This window comes from Aotus nancymaae, unplaced genomic scaffold, assembly GCF_030222135.1.
Source record: "Aotus nancymaae isolate 86718 unplaced genomic scaffold, 86718_ANA_hifiasm-v0.15.2.pri h1tg000041l, whole genome shotgun sequence".
Taxonomy (NCBI): domain Eukaryota; kingdom Metazoa; phylum Chordata; class Mammalia; order Primates; family Aotidae; genus Aotus; species Aotus nancymaae.
Window position 1 is genome coordinate 17,127,268 of NW_026988455.1, and position 17,631 is coordinate 17,144,898.

The window sequence follows — 17,631 nt, forward strand, 5'->3', positions numbered from 1 at the left end:
CTAAAAATACAAAATTAGACCAGCATGGTGGCGTGCACCTGTAGTCCCAGCTACTCAGGAGGTGGAGGCAGGAGAATTGTTTGAACCCACGAGGCAGAGGTTGCAGTAAGCCGAGATCAGGCCAGTGCACTCCAGCCTGGGCAACAGAGTGAAACTCAGTCTCAAAAATAAAAAAAGAAATACCAAATTTCACTTTGTGATATTCTTTTTTTTTTTTAATTTTAATTTTTTTTTTTTTTTTTTAAAGACAGGGTTTCACCATGTTGGTCAGGCTGGTCTTGAACTCTCGACTTCAGGTGATCCGCCCACTTTGGCCTCCAAAGTTCTTGGATTACAGGCGTGAGCCACCATGCCCGGCCCACTTTGTGATATTCTTGTAACAACAGTCAGCTTACTGTTTTGGATGAGACAGGACCAGAAATGGAATTATCTCCTTTATAATAAGACATACGAGAAACAGAACTTGCTTTCTCACGTGCACTGGTTGTCATTGGAAGGGACACGTTTGTTTGCAGTAGCTCAGATGTGCTGTGTCTTTGCAGGCTCCCTACAAGGGCATTGAGCTTGTGTGCTTGTCAGGTCAGCCTTTTGATTATGACATCAGAACTCAGTTATTTTGATACCTTGGAAAATTTACTTAGGTTCAGAATACCAGATAGGCTTTTATTTCTGAGGGGAAAAGAGGAAGGAATTTGCATTTACTGATCTATTTTGTGCCTCTTGCCGTATGCACTGTCTCATTTTATCCTCACCGCAGCATTATCTCTGTTTTATAGCTCAGAGAAGTTGTGTGACACACACGTCCAAGGCCACAGAGCTTCTCGGTGGCAGTGACAGAGGGTACCTAGATCTAAGTTCTCAACTGTGGATTTCCCATGACACTACAGCTTTCTACTGAGACAGTTAAGTCACAATCACAGGGTGACATGTAAATATAGCAACAGCATATTTGGTTCTCCCTTAGCATGATTTCCAGTATCCTTGAACCTCAGAGATCAAGGCAGTGATGGTAAGAAATGCTCCCATAGAAGGCAAAACAGGCCATCCTATTTACATAATAAATTGAAATCCATAATTATAAAAGCATTTGGAAACTGCCAAAAGATAGATTTAATAGATTCTAACATAAATATGAATATAAATTAACTGGGTAGGTTCTTAAATCCTGCATATTAGGAGGTCTCTAATAAAGCTCTAATGTTCTTTGTGGTTCTTTTCCAACTATCATACTGGTGAGCACAAAAGCTGTGTTATGTACAGAATGGCTGGGTTTATCCCTAGTAGAAAGAAGTTATGTTTGGTATCTAAAGAACAATGAGAGTTTGCTGCTTGGCTGATCAGTGCTGGATCAAGTTCACATTCCCCGGCTCCCACTCTCCACCTCCACATGCAGGGGGTGGAAGCAGAGCACAGGGAGGGGAGGACAGGTCCTTTTTCACAGAGAGACTTGAGCCTAGGCTTTCCTTATATGGACACAGCTGGGCCTGTGTAGCATTAAACACTGATTTAATCCACTGCTGGAGAAAACATCCTACAAAAAGTAAAGAGATTAGCAGCCAATTAATTCTGGCCCTTCCCATTGTTTTCCTGGAACACCTCCTTGTATGGAACTGAATGTTGGGTGAACAAACATTCTGGAAAATAGCTTTCTCTCGTATATTATTTATATTTGGGACAGCCACTCCACTCCCCACATGTGGTGGATTTTACTTGCCTCTGTGTGTGTGTGTGTGTGTGTGTGTGTGTGTGTGTGTGATTTCTTCATTGAGGGACAGATGAATCAGGCCCATGCCTCTTGTTGCAAATTGTGACTTCATCGGGTTTCTTTTGGAGGCCATATAATCAGCCACCCAGTCTGAGTTCCAAGCTTTTTAAAAATAGACATGTCAGGGCCACAGACTACCATCACATCCCTTCTTTCAAAGGCACTGTGGAGTATCCCCACTTCCATGTGCCCACACCTCCAGATACCACACCCACTCTTTGTTAGGAAATAACGGGAAAGTGCCTAGACTAGCTGTTTGCTTTTCAAGCTAGTGAAATATCAACATACAATATTTTTGTGTTTTTCAATAGTAACTAATTACCTTTTGTAAGGCATTTTGCCAGAATAATTTTCCTATAACATCAACGTATGTGTGTGTGTGTGTGTTTTTTAAACAATGGAACCCATGTGGTTAGAGCATAATGCTTGAAGACTCAAGGAGGTCAGCATGGGTTGCTTCCTGAATGGAACAATACCTTTTGCACACAGCAGAGGGTCTTTTCCAATGGTGCACACTATCCCCCAAGTCTAGCCAGCAAGCTTCCAATGCAAATGTTCATTTCAAGGGAATGGATGGCAGCCATCAGCATAATTAGAACATCATCTGCAGGTGATGAGCTGGAAATACCACCTTCATGTTTACAGTACTGCAGGTCAGCACTAAGATTGGGTTCCTAAAGATAAGAATGTATGTACTTTTTGCTAAGGACTCAGAATTGTATTAGCTTTAGGAAAAAAAAAAAAAGTTATCTACCCATTGTTGCCTCCCTTCTGGGTAGAATGTTGAAATCTTCCACTTCTTTTTAGTTGTTTCTGTGTGTGTGCTTGGCTGATCTTGCCCAGAATTTTATCCCTCAGCGTAAGCTGCAGGAAGTGACTCCTGGTTTGGCCCAATATCCCATTCTGCCCAGCATTGTGTCTGCCATCTGCCAAATGGGACTTACTGTAATAGAGCATAGTGAGTAGCTATCATCTGTGGCATTGACTTTGAAATTTAGATGCCTCCCAAGCATCTGGAAGTTTTTCATAGTAACCTATTTGAGATGGGGCATCATTAAAATTATCTGAGGCAGTGGTTCTCAATGCTGCCTGCACATTGGAATCCTGAGGGCTGGAGGGGCTTTAAAAATGACTGATGACTGGGTCCCACTCTTAGAGTGGTCAGCTGGGCATTGAGATTTGTAAAACACTTTCTGGTGACTAATAAGCAATCGAGGGTATGAGGGTAGAAACCACTAATCTAAAGCTACCCCTGTATCATTTTATGTTTCACCTGTGAAAACAATATATATGTTTTTTGAGATAGGGTCTTGCTCTGTCTCCCAGGCTAGAATGCAGTGGCACAACAGTAGCTCACTGTAGCCTCAAACTCCAGGGCACAAGCAATCCTTCTGCCTGAGCCTCCTGAGTACATGGAACGAGAAGAACACGCTACTGTGCCCAGCTAATTTTTTATTTTCATTTTTTTGTAGAGATGGGATCTCACTATGTTACCCAGGCTGGTCTTGAACTCCTGTGTGATCCTCCCACCTCAGCCTCCCAAAGCACTAGCATTACAGACATGAGCCACCATGCACAGCTGAAAACTCTTTAAGGTTATAACGTCCATGAATATCAAGGCCTGTAAAGAATTCCAGTTAAAATAGGCATTGAAGGCAATATAATAATGTCCACTCTTTAGAATGTATTTTTCAGTAGACTTTAATGGTATGGGATTATATTTTGCAGCCTGTGTTTTCATGTGGGATTGATCAAGCCCATTTAATGAACAAATATGTTAAAGTGAGACAGTCACTCTACATGTTACTAAGTACTCATGCTGGAGTAGAAAGAGTATTCCATTTCCAACCAGGAGACCTAGGGGCCAAGTGATATGAAATCCCTTGAGACTCAGTTTTTCTATCTTTAAGATGGGACTGTGTGAGAAACGAACAGAACAGTCTGAATGTGGAAGCACTTGGTAAACCCTTCAGTTCTGTAGGAAACTGCCACTCTTAATCTCTTTCCCAGTCTAAGGTCCTGTGGCTCTAGTAGGGGGTGCTTCAGTACTTTTTTTTGTCTTAAAGTCATTTCCCCCTAGCTTCTAGTAATGTTGTATTGCTTCTTAATTTTAGTCATTTAGAAGTTGATAAATAACTGCTTCCTGTTCTAAGCAGATTACATGTCATTTGATGAGAACTCTGAGGAAGGAGGCTTAGAGGGGCCACACAGCTACTAGGCAAGCTGGCTGTGTGCTCCTTATACCCTGCTGTATTACTGCCTTGTCACAGGAATTTCCTGAGGAGAGGGACAGTGTCTTACCCATCTTTGCGTTCACAAAATCTAGTGTTCCGTTTCACAGTAGGTATTTAATATGTGAATAATCTGTCCATATGTCCAACTGATACTATTCTTTCCACAATCTCAGCCCCTTTCTTCTGGTTTTGATACCAAGAGATAAAATATTTGATTGGTTAGCCTTTTTATAATAGTCCTGTATAGTATTATGTTTGTATAGTATGATTTCTATATAGTATTATGTTTATTTATTTTTTGACAGTTCTTTTCCTTGAATTTTATAAGTGGAGTTACAAGTTAAGAACAGTCATACATCCTTAACTTCTTTTTTTTTTTTTGTGAGACAGAGTCTCACTCTGTCACCCAGGCTGGAGTGCAGAAGCATGATCTCAGCTCACTGCAACCTCTTGCCTCCCAGGTTCTAGCCATTCTCCTGCCTCAGCCTCCCCAGTAGCTGGGATTACAGGTGTACGTCACCATGCCTGGCTAATTTTTGCATTTTTTAGTAGAGACAGGGTTTCACTTTGTTGGCCAGGCTGGTCTCGAACTCCTGACCTCGTGATCCACCTGCCTCAGCCTCCCAAAGTGCTGGGATTACAGGCGTGAGCCACCACACTCAGCCTATTTCTATACTTTACTTTCAAATGTTGTTAATGGAGATAAATATTAGCATCATAAGATTTCCCCAGATCCTCCCTTCTCCCATCCAAAGAGAAAAAGGAAATTAAAGAGAAAAATAAAACCCAGAATACTTTATTGATTCATCCTCTTCCCTGTCCAAAATGGATTGAAGGCAGCTTCCAAAGCAGATAAATATAGCATGATAGAAATAAATTTTTTTAAAAATGAAGCAATATGAAAATAATGGTAGAAAAAAAGGATGGGGCCAGGAATTTAATTAGCATACAATATGCACACCCTGAAGTTCCTATGCCTAAATAGGGTCACAGAGCTCCAAGCTTTCTAGAAGAGGGGAAAGGAATAAATTTAAGAGGTAAAAACAAATGCACTGCCAAAGTCTCACTATTCCTGATGCTGATACCAGGAAGAAGATTGTCCTGTGGCTCCTCACAGAAAATTACTATCTAATGGAATAAACAGCCCTCTAACTCCATCCTTCCGGTAAACATTGTGATGGATTTTATGGAGCTGTTTCTTATAATGCACCTCAATAAAGGTTGATGGCTTCTTACCAGAACTTAATGCGATAACAGGACTTTCACGGAGTACCCATAAGACCAAGTCCAGGGCCAGCTTTAAAGTGGTCTGGCTTATTCCAAGAATGGATTTTAGAGTATTCAGACTAGAAGTTTGGGTACAGAAGAATCTGAGAACCTCCTGACAATTGGTGTGTGTGTGTGTGTACATGTGTGCTATAGGTGTATTTTTTTCTAAGGAGCTGATAGCACCATTAGCCTTTGTCAGATCTCAGAGGGGGTCAAGAAATGAAGCATTGTAAATGTTCCCTCAGTTCATCTCTGTCAATGTTTTTAGCAGCAGCGAGCTCAGGTTGTGGTTACTGAGAGAAAGAAGGTCTGTTAGCTGATTTACTGTGGCGCCATAGCCTCAGCAATCTACTACCCCAAACTTGAGACTGACTTCCTTTTTTGAAAATTACGTTTTATAAGGATTTCCACTAAGAGGTCCATTTGGCAGGTCCTCCTCAAAAACAAACAAACAAACAAACAAAACACTAGGTGTTTAATACAGAGACAAAATGAGCAAATACAAATAAGAGGTAAAAACAAACCAGCTGACCAAGTCCAACTATTTCTGATGCTGTTACCAAGGAGAAGACTGTCCTGAAGCTCCGCACAGAAAATTACTATCTAATGTAATAAACAACCCTCTAAACATTTTTTTATGTAACATCTTTTATGTTATATATTTTGGATCCAAAAATACATAACATAAAAGATGTTACATTTAAAAATAATAGACAGCTGGGTACAGTGGCTCATACCTGTAATCCCAGCACTTTGGGAGGCCGAGGTGGGTGGATTACGTGAGGTCAGGAGTTCGAGACCAGCCTGGCCAACACGGTGAAACCCCGTCTCTACTAAAAATACAAAAATTAGCTGAGTGTGGTAGTGGGCGCCTGCAATCCCAGCTACTTGGGAGGCTGAGGCAAGAGAATCATTTGTATACAGCAGGCAGAGGTTGCAGTTAGCTGAGATTGCACCATTGCATGCCAGCCTGAGTGACAAGAACCAGACTCTGTGTCAAAAAATAATAATAAATAAACAAAAAATAAAATAGACCAAATTTAAAGACATATATTTGATAACTTTGCTCCTAATACCTATTTGTTATTTTGGAAACCTAATCAAAACCTTGATTTTATTTCTAGACCTGTGTAGATTCCTACTTTTAAATTCACCCTGAATGTACATTGGCAGTAGAGCACTTCTGAAACCAGTGGAAGCTTCTGGAACTCTCGACCTTGTTTGGTATTCAAAGATCTTTCGGTTCATTTCAGTAGATGGTTTTCCCTCCGCTGTACCCCAGGGAATGTAATTTGCCACCTGTGGCTGTTTGGGACCATTGAAGAGCCCCTTTGCTTGCCCTGTGGCTTTCCCCGTGCCTAGGAAGGTTGGCTCCTCCTCCTTCCTCTGTTCTGCGCCTCTTCCATGAAGTAGAAGCAGGAAGAGAAAACACACCCCTAACAATGTGAAATTGGTATCACTATATGTTTCCAGTGATAGGAGTAATTTCCTCTTTGTCTAAGAAAAGGAAGAAAACTGAAAAAGGCTTTCCCCTCAAAAGTAATCTCCAATCAGTCACGAGGTTAAATAATTTTAAAGCAATGGCATTTTCCTCAGTCTTGGACATTGTCTTCAGCTATTATGAACTGCTTTGACAAAAACGTTTCTTAGAATAAGTTTCTTTCAAAACGTGCATATCTACTGGATGAGGCATTTTTAAAGATACAATTCAGATATAAAACATCTGTTTTTAAAGGACAGCTTTAAAGTGTGTTTACTACATTCTCAAAGACAGTAATTAGAATACACATTTCCTACAATAGAATTCCAGTTTTTAAAAAGGCAGTCTTCCAGTTTCTCTAGACCCTACCTTCTTTGGTATCAGCCCATGAAGAAGGGGAGATTCAGGTAGACAATAGGAGAAATGTTTTCAGGTTGGATTGAACACAATAAAAAAGTATTTTTTCAAATCATGCAATATGTAAATCTTTCATTCTAGATTAAATTCAGCCTCTAGCATCATTCTGGAATATAATTTTAGTGATTCATATATTAGGGAATTAGGAACCTTTCTCATTTCAGTTTTTTAAAATTTATTGTTATTTATTTATTAATTTTTTTTGAGGCAGGATCTCACTCTGTTGCTCAGGCTGGAGTGCAGTGGTGCCATCACAGCTCACTGTAGCCTCTCCCTCCCGGGCTAAAGTGATCCTCCCACCTCAACCTCCTGAGTAGCTGGTACCACAGGTTAACACCACCATGCCTGGCTAATTGTTTTGTTGTTGTTCTTGTGTTTTGTAGAGATGGGGATCTCACTGTTGCCCAGGCTGGTGTTGAACTCTTAGGCTCAAGAAATCCTCCTACCCTGGCCTCCCAAAGTGCTGGGATTACAGGTGTAAGCCAACATGCACAACCTCTTTTTGTTGTTGTTGTTTTGTTTTTAAGTGGTTTTATAAAACTACCCTGCTGACATAACTAATATCCCATGGTCTCCCTTTTTTAAAAATGTAAAATTCTAGGCTCTTTACAAATTAAGCATTTTAGTAGTGAAACAAAGAAGAGTTAATTAGAAAAATCTTCATTTTAAGACTTCTCCCCTTGAAATTTCATATGTCCTTCATTTGTTCGTTTATCCTTCCATTCACTATGTAACATATTTATTAAATTTCTAGTATGTGCCAGGCAGTGTTCCTGGTGGACCAAACAAAAATCTAGAACAGAAAAGACAGGATCTCTTTCCTCCTGGAGCGGGACATTCATTACCTTTTTAAAAGAGCTGTAATAACTGCACATCAGAGTGATCCCTAATGTAAACTTGACTTTAGTGAATAATAATGTATCAATGTTGGTTCCTCAGTGATAATAAATATACTAATGCAAGATGTTAATAACGGGGAAGCTGATCAGGGGGTACAAATATGGGTACTCTGCTTTCTGCTCAGTTTTTCTATAAACTTAAAACTGCTCTAAGAATCACTCTAAGTAAACAGGATGCTATTAGAAAGAATAGTGGCGTGACACAATTTGAACTGGGGAGTAAGGAAAGACCTTTCTGCAGAAGTGGTGCTTAAACCCAGAACTAGAGGATAAGTGGGCTAGCCAGGCAAAGAGGAGATAGAAAAGCATTCTCAGTGAAGCAAAGTAGTATCATTTGTATTACCTTTGGAAATCCCATTCTGGCTTCTCTGTGGAGGATGGATTCTGGGATCGCAATTGGGAGGAAAGTTGGGGGATAAGAGGACAAACAAGGAGACAGGAGGCAATTAGAATGGATCACAGCTTTTGCTTCCTACTCAGCAAAATCCTAGAAGAGCAGAATGACAACTGTTTCCTTTGTTCAGCTCATGCCAGAAACAGTTAGGTTCTCCATGATCTGGGTGCTAGGAAGAAAGGTGACTATCAGTAGCAGAGCAAGACAGGGTTTCCAGGTCTCAGTTTCTAAGATCTTTCCAGTGGTTCAATGGGAATTACAGAGTTAAGAACGTGTGTGTGTGTGTGTGTGTGTGTGTGTGTGTGTGTGTGACTGCAACCAGTTAAAAATTGCAAGGGGAAAAAACTTTTCAAGTAACTAGAACCCAGCTGTAACAACAGCTTTCATAGAGGTCTGTAAGATTTAACTTGCAATAGTTATCTTTATTCCTGTTGCTGGACTACTGGAATTTATTTTGGATTTGTTTCTTCCAAGAAACAAAAAAATTGAAAAATTGTTGAGTCAACAAAGAGAAAGGTCCATTTAAGTAGAGCACTGTTTTAGTACATCAATATTGAATGGCTCACATCAGTTTCTAGGGATCATGAACTCCCAAGGAAAAAAATTCTAGCGGGCAAAAGAAAGTGCCTGCCAGGATAGATTTCTATTGATTGTGGAACTGTTATTAGCAGCATAGAAGGTTGAATAGTTCGGAGTTCTCTTTCCATTTAGAATTAAGCAGCTCTGAGTAATCCACTTCACCATTTATAATTATTTACCTGCCTATGTGCAAGATTTCCAAACCATTAACTATTTATATGCATTTCCTTTACAGTAAAAAATTGTCTATGATGGCCGTACCGTCTATACTAAAAGATACAATAACACATTGAAAAATCTTTAGCAAATGAATATACATTTCGTAGCACTTAGCTATTATAATAATGACACAAAATGGTTAACACGTCTATTTATATTACTCTCTAGATTTCAACTTTTTTGTATTCTTGGAAACAAAGTAAGAATCCCTCATTTGAGCAGATCTGTTGTTTGTTTTAGGAAACAGAAATGCATCATGCATGTAATTTTAAGTGGTCCAGTTATGAATATGGAATGAAGGGATAAAATAAAGTTTTCCACTCCGATGTCTCCATTAAGAAGCTCCTCTGTGTAAAATACTCCATGGTAAAGTTGCTGCTATTTAAAGTAGTGAGTTTGATCCTGGCTTTGATCTAAACCTTTTGATCTTGAAAGAAGGATGGAGTAGCAATAAAGAAAGGGCAAGACACATTTTCTTTAAAGAAATGTGATAAAGTTAAAGGGATGGTCAAGACCAGCAAGCACAGGGACAACCGGACTCTCCGCCCCCACCCGCCCTCACCCGCAGGCGGATTCTAGCAACTGCTGATGCAGATGAGAAGGCCTTTGGCGGGTGAAGGAAAATCTTGGGGTATCGCACATTTTTATAAACTAAGTGTAAACTTTCTCCGTAATCATGAAAACAGACTGACCCCTCCTTTTTAAATTCTACCCAGTGGCTCTGGGGGTCCACACGGGCAGGGGCGCGGGGCTGGGTTTCTCTGCGCCCCGGCTTCGCCCCCGGGAAGTCACCTGCCGCCGCCCGGAGCCCCAAGGGGCCACTGGGAAACGTCTACCCGACGGCGTAGAACCCGTTCTTGGAGAAAACTCCACTAGGAAAGTTTTCCTCCGCGAAAGCCACCGGGACCAAGTTCCCGACCCGGGGAGCGCGTCAGGCTGGCCGCAGGCATGGTTCCTTCCCCGCCTCCGCTGCCTCCAGCCTGCGCCCGGCGGCCCGGGCCCCTCTCGCTGATGGGAAGCTGCTCGCGGGGCGCGGAGCCGGGGGAGGGGTGGCGGGGGCAAGGTGCGCGGGACCGCGGGGCGCCCGGAGACCGGAAAGGGGTGGCGGGGGCAAGGTGCGCGGAGCTACGGAGCGGCGGGAGCTCGGGAGCACGCCGTTCGCGGGGAGAACAATACAACGCCGGCGCGGACGGGCGGGCGGGGCGGCGGGAGACCTGCGGGTGGCGGCGCGGCCGCTATACCTTTAAGGCAGGCCCCGCCCAGCCCGGCGCTCGCCCGCCCGCCCGCCCGCGCCGCCGCCCGGGCCCCGGGCCCCGCGCCCGTCGCCCGCGCCGCGTCTGAGGTGATGCGGGCCCCTGACGGGCGCAGGGCACGGGCTCCGGCGCCCCTGCTGCGTCCTCCCCGGCCGCGGGCAAGGTACTGGGCGGGCACGGCGAATTGGCGGGCGCGGGGTAGGGAGGCCGGGGCCGCTCCCGCGGTAAACTTGACTGTGTCCCCTTCCCCCGCAGCCGCTGCAGAGGGAGCGCTGCGCCGAGGCGGAGTGCGGGCTCGCGCGGCAAGTGCGCGCCGAGGTGAGTGCCGGCGGCGCGGCCCCTGCGCCCCTCTGGTGCCGACGCGAGACCGCGGCTGGTTAGAGGCCCTGGCTCCGGGCTGCGGCGTACGCCGCGGGGACGACCTGCCGGGCTCCCGCTCGGGCGCGGGGAGCGGCCGGGGCGAAGGTCGCGGCCCCTGCGCGGAGGCGTCCGGCGAGTCCCGCGGGCGGGCGCGGGTGGTTTCCCAAGGTGCAGGGAAGACCGGGTCGCGAGGGCGGGGGTGTCTGCTTTTTCGCGCTGGGGGGCGGCCGTCAGTACCCCGTTTCCTTGTTTGAAATGCTGTGATTTTTGAACCTCACTCAGGTCACGAAATGGATTCAAGTGAACCGGAGACCCCGAAAACGGAAACGCAGGGTGAAGGAAGAGGTGTTTGAAAAGGTAGGAGTTCCCGAGACGGTACTCAGTGCGGGTCTCGGTAAATCCGCGTCTGCCCCCGACGACCTGGTCACGACAATAGAGTAGCGTTCAACTTAAAAAGTTTTTGTTATCATAGATGATAGATTTAATATATGGGAACATTCTGTGGGAATACTTGTCGATAAAGCCTAATGATCATCTACATATTCTCATAAAGAGGAAATAACCCGGGAGATTTGTTTCATGCTCATTAAATAAAGCAATAGGACTTAAGTGGGTTTCATTATTATTTTAGATCAGCAGTGTTTATTATCTCAGTGTTAAGATACCTCTGAAAAATGAAAAGTGTTCCGAATAAATCGCCCACAGTATTCGGTTTCCGTGCTGTACGTTTGCTCACTTAGACTTTAAATTGGAGCCATCTAAGAAGTGGAGAGAAGAAAAAAAAAAAGTGGATTGCTTTTAAAACACTAGGAGTAATTTTATTTACCGTAAAGCAAATGAAAAATTTGTTTGCCTAAGTTTAGAATTTCAGTATGTTACTTTCCAGAAGTTTGGACTGCTTGTCTTCTGATTTTATATTAAAACTTGATTTGTCATTGTAATAAATATCAGGTAAGTAGTCCGTTGTTTTCTAAGTGACTTGCGGAAAACTCTTAAAAGTGAGTGATTTTTTGAGAAATGTTATAGCAGATAGGATTTTTGTTGCTTTTGCTTAATTACATCTCACTGTTTTTTTGATTCTTGATACCACCAAGGGATTAAAATAGCGGTGTGTTGTTTTTCTGCTGCTAGAATGTATGATGAATCACTCTTGATTCTGAAGCCAAATTCTTGCTGATAGCATTGCTGCCAACTTCTGTGCTGTGTTGCCTTAGTATGGGCATTGCAGCGTCCGAGAATGTGCACAAAGCGCATCAGAATAAAGGTGATCCCAGAACTGTAGAGTGCACTTCAGGATACCAGAGGGCAGCTTCTGAGAGAGCTGGAAAAGGAACCAGCCTGCAAATATAGTTGTTTGTAGCTAGACATTCAGTGTGCGTGAAAAGGGGGGGACCCCAGCCCTTTGTTTTTTCCACAGAGGGCCATAGATGTAACTTCAGTTGAAGAATAATCGAAAAAGTTGTCATTTGGAATAGACTTGAGTATTCTGACCATACCTCAGCATGGTATGGTAAGTTGTGTTTAACGTTAATGGTTTAGGTGATTTTTAAAAATAATGTGAGGTGATGAATGAGCTCATAAAATACCCAAAGAAGGAAAAGAATTATGGCTCGCTTGGTATTTTTTTAAAAAATGTGTCGTAGCTGTTATTTATTTTATTTTTCTGAGACAGAGTCTTGTTCTGTCGCCCAGACTGGAGTACAATGGTGCGGTCTTGGCTCACCTCCGCCTCCAGGGTTCAAGTGATTCTCCTGCCTCAGCCTCCCGAGTAGTTGGGACTACAGGCACATGGACCACGCCTGGCTAGTTTTTTCTATTTTTAGTAAAGAAAGGTTTTCACCATGTTAGCCAGGATGGTCTCAATCTGACTTCGTGATCTACCTGCCTTGGCTTCCCAAAGTGCTGGGATTACAGGCGTGAGCCACCGCACACGGCCAGCCAAAAATAAGATTATCAAAATGCACAATGTCCTGTAGAAAGGAAGGGGAAGCCATTATCTTTGTGAATTACTAGATGTTGTCACTACCAAAATCTAACCTAGAAGTAACTGTATGTGTGACCTGTGACCTGAACACTGGGTCTTCTGAGAATGGGGGTGGGGAGTAAGAGGGGAACTGATTATTTTACCTTGCAGGAGAATGAAGTTCTTTGCCCAACCATTTCCCCTTGATACAAGCTCCTGTGTTAGAACTTAGGGAGAAGATGTGCCTCTGACTTTTTTCCTTGGAAAATGTGGGCAGCAATTTTAAAAAGAACATGAAAATGGAGTAGGTTGAAACCAGCATTCAGAACTTCCTTTCATGGATTGAACTTAAAGCTGACGAGGTTTGAGGGTGGAGGTGAGGAAGGGCTAGAAAATTTCAGAGACATGTCAGAGAATATGAACTGTCAGTGTTTCCAGTGTTGCTCTTGGCTCTGCACAGCACTTCCAAGCCCTTTTGCCCACTGTTTTAAGCCTCTGCCACACCTAGGAGAAGATTTTTGGAGCTCGCTGAGGCAAAGGGCCTTTCCCCTATTCTGAAATAGAAATTGAATTCTATGATCATGAGTATTCATTCCGAGGTCCATGTGTTAACCTTTTGCTAGGATTTGAACTTGTTAATAGTGGGAGCCTACGTAGTTCACTTACTGTTGAGTCTAATATGTTATTGTTTAAAACGTTTGCCATGTCACAAGTAGAAGCAGATTATTCAATTTCTCTTTTTTCCTGCATCCACTATATTTTTCTTCCATGTTAAAATAAAACTGTGGTATTTTCTGGTTTTATTCATTTTGTGTTAGTGTAAAATAAAATGACTCTTAGTCATTTCTGGTAGGTGCCCATTTGAAACGTTGCAGTTGCTTTTATTTGTCTACTTTGGTTTCCTTGCTCCTGTTCTTCCACTCCACACTGCCCTTGCCTCCAGACCCCAAGGATCTGTCTACACCTGAGGCCTCTCTCACGATTCAGCCTAGATGAGTAAATTTGGTTAAGTCATCTGTACTAACTGTACTAGGGATCGTAACATTTTTCCTCCAATAGGAGGGTGCAGCTTTTTTCCTGCCGTGTGGAAAGCAGAACCTTCTGACCTCCCCGAGAAAGGAAAACAGTGCTCTAGTGAGAGGCTGGACTCTGACCACAGGCGCTGGTCAAGGAGCTGCACAGTAGAACAGCATCTTCCGGGGATATTTGTTTTCCCCTTAAAGAAAATCTCGAAGGTGCTGAGTGGTAGGCACAGTCTGAAGTAATCTGAAATACTAGTTGAGTTTTTCAGTGAACTCTCAAGGGGAAGCAAAACAAACTCACCCTGTGCTCAGCTGCGGGTTAAAATAACGAATAGTGAAATAAAGTAAATTAGGGACTGAGATGTACCATGCAGATAAAGAGATTCAAAGTGCTTTCCTGGCCTTTCCCTGCCTTCTGCTTCCAGTCATCCCACCCACCAGAGAGTTGTGCCATCTTTCTGTGTTATCCTAACAGGCTTCATTTCTTATCTCCCTGAAGATGCATCATTCTCTCATGCATCTTTTCATATTTTCTGTGACATTTATTTCCATTTTATTTTAATTTCGTATTTTAGTCCTTTTTCTTCTGGTATGACTGAATTCTTTTATATTGTTTTGTTTTGTTTTTCATTTAAAATGACAAAACTCACCTCTCTTCTACTTCTGGTCCTCAAGTTTTTTTTTCTTCCATTCTGATACTGTTCTATTTTTTATTATTTCAAGTTCCTTTCATTTAGTTTGAATAAATTTTGCAACAGAAAAACACGGGAAATACGAATAACTAACAAAGAACAATTAGGATGATTGGATCAGCCAGCTCTGCAAAGGACAGGATGAACAGTTGTGATTGCAACAGTGAATTTTAGGTGGGTTTTTAAATTAGTAGATTTTACTCAATGGATGTTGGTTTTGGAAGAGGAACACACATTTTTTTTTCTTCTTCTTTTTTTTTTTTAACTTTTTAGCTGTTTCAAAGATAGATACAAATTATGTACCATCACAGATTAAGGAATGTTTTTATATATATATATATATATATATATACACACACACACACAGACACACACACACACACAGACACACATAAAATAATACAAAGTTTTAGTAATTTTATCAATATTCTAAGGATTAGAATATATAGTAGAATAGTCTTTTATGACGTAATATACGTTAGGAAAATATATGACTGGGATATGATTCCTTCAGAGGAAGAAAATTTCAATTTTCAGATTCAGAGGAAGCACCCTTCCTAGTCTCTACGTATAGTAAGCAGAGAATAAGTTTTACAACACTCATTTCAAGTCTTCAGTAAATGTGTGTGATGATGGCAGAAGTATTCATTGGCTCACCTGCAAATCATTGAAAATTCAGCCATGGTAAGGTTGGTTACTACAGGCATTAGCGTTTCCAAGCGAGTGGTCTCCGCTGGGGTGAGATCGTCAGTCCTCTGTTAGGATTAGTCATAATCAACATAGTGCAAATGGTTTCCAACAACAGCGCACTTCAAGGTTACTTTCATTATTCTTTTCTGCCAGAACCCGAAAAACAATACTGTTGAGCTACTCAGAATTCAAATTGTTGAAAATTTCCTGAAATTTACCTTCACATATTCAGAGTGAAACAACGATCTAGAAGGATGGTTGTGAAAAGTATGGATTTTACAGTATCTGGTGGCCATTTTCATTGAGTCCAAATGATAAATTCTGTTTTCCAAGTCTTTAAGGGGAAAAAAACCAAACTATTTTCCTTATTACGACATATTCCTAAATTCTAGAGTATTTTCACTCTACTTTTATTTCATTAGTTCCTTGTACATACTTGACCCTGAACCCAAATCAATGATAATCTTAGTTTGAATAATAATTCTCAGATTTAAAAAGTTGAATGTAAAATCCGGTTTGGTTTGTGGATTTTTAAAGCATTTATTGTTCCTTTTAGATTTTATATATTGTAAGATATACTTTTATTACAGTACTAATATTGAATTATTCAAAATGATAAAGGTAGGTACAAATTTCAAACTATTTAACAAAGTACTTTACTGCTATGTTTGTCTTTTGTGACAAAGGTATATTTTATGTTCAGTTTATTAGTTCTGAAAACGAATATTAAGACTAATAAAAATTATTTGGCTCTCTCTTGTACTCAAAACAGCAGATGGTGACTGTGGTAGGCTTGACTCCAGAGCCATCAGCACACAAAGCTTAGCAAAATGGCACAGAATGAACCTACGGAGTGCTGAGCCAAGGGTCCCTTCACTTTGTAGGAACTACTCCCCTTTCCGCAAAATAGTAGGCTTAGGCAGCCACTCTTAGGCAACTGAGGCAATGTTGCAGTTAAGTGCTTTCCCAGGCGCTGGTGCCCTTGCCTCTTTTTGAGAGTGCCCTTGCTCTGTGGGAATTCATAACTAGTCTACATTTATATAGCTGTAATCTCTTACAATAGCTTCATTGATACTTGATTTCCATAGAAAAGCTTTATGGATTCTTGTGAGACACTGCTCTTGAAGCACCAGCCCACCCATTTTCCCTCCCTTCATCCCTTCTGTGAGTGGCTTTGTATCCTGTGTTGTACCGATTGTGCCTTTGGATGACAACTTATTTGAGTGATGGGGGGAGGCAGAATAATTTATTAAAAGAAATTACAAAGAAACAAACAAAAGGAGTAATTACAGTGCTGTTAATATGGAATTCGTTATTTTATTGCTGAAATATTGGGAACTCATTTGAGATTCTTGGTCCTATTTGTGGGTCTCTCCTTTTCCCTTGTAAATCCCTAATAAATACATAATGTATTAAATTCTCTGTACCCAGGTCTCATTTTAGATGAGGTTTCACAAGGTCTTGGCCTTGTTTGCTCTTTTTTTTTTAAGCTGTACCAAGAAATAATTGCTGATAAAATGTATTTTTGGTAGCCTCAGGAAGGAAATCTGATCTGTATAATTTTATACTGTTAAATTTTCATCTGTTCCATACATTTACTTATTTTTCCAAATTTCCCTATCCATTGATTTATTTTTTTAAGACTCTGCAGTTTTGCTGGGCATGGTGGCTCACGCTTGTAATCCGAGCACTTTGGGAGACTGAGGCGGGAGGATCATACCAGGAGTTTGAGACTAGCTTGGGCAACACAGAGAGACCCCATCACTACAAAACATAAAAAAATAAAAATGAGGTATGATGGTACATCCCTGTAGTCCCAGCTACTCGGGAGGGCGAGGCAGTAGGATCTCTTGAGTTCACAAGTTAAAGGTTATAGTGAACTATAATACTGCCACTGCACACCAGCCTGGGTGACAGAGCAAGACCCAAACTTAAAAAAGAAAAGAAAAGAAACAATCTACAGTTTAAAAAAAAGTTCCAAGATACATATCTGTGTACTAAAATTCCTTCCCATTTTTAACTAGCGTAACAGGGAAAGTTAAAGTACCATCATCCACTTACCATCATGCACTTAGTTACATATTTTAAAAAGAATCTTTGAATGGAACTATTCCTGTCATAATAGCTAACATTTCCCGTGTGTCAAGCACTGTTCTAAATCCTTTACATGTAGCAGCTTATATAAATGTACCATTAAAGTAGTATCACAACCAGCAATATGACATCAAGATGTTGTACAGTGCATCAAATACTTTTTGAAAGCGGTGAGGTGTAAAGAAGTCAAAAAATTGTTATAAGAAAGAATGCTTTGGGCAAGATTTGAAAATTCTCTTTAGTGCAGGCTATGGACAATCCTAGACCACCAGCATAAAGCATACATATCTAATTCAGAAAA

At 41.6% G+C, this 17,631-nt stretch overlaps 1 protein-coding gene across 15 annotated transcripts in view; it reads left to right on the top strand.

Moving 5' to 3' along the window:
• The window catches only part of AOPEP (aminopeptidase O (putative)), a 358,110-nt gene that overhangs the window by 267,379 nt on the left and 73,100 nt on the right, over positions 1-17,631 (top strand). For 12 of the 15 annotated variants that reach the window (XR_001108893.2, XR_010337006.1, XM_012461952.2 and 9 more), the window contains 2 exons: positions 10,765-10,827; positions 11,152-11,226. Coding sequence is in view for 13 of the 15 variants with exons in the window: in XM_012461952.2 (XP_012317375.2) it covers positions 10,765-10,827; positions 11,152-11,226 (138 nt within the window). In the remaining 2 variants the exon portion in view is untranslated. The other 3 variants (XM_064361525.1, XM_064361524.1, XM_012461957.2) reach the window with 3 other exon arrangements.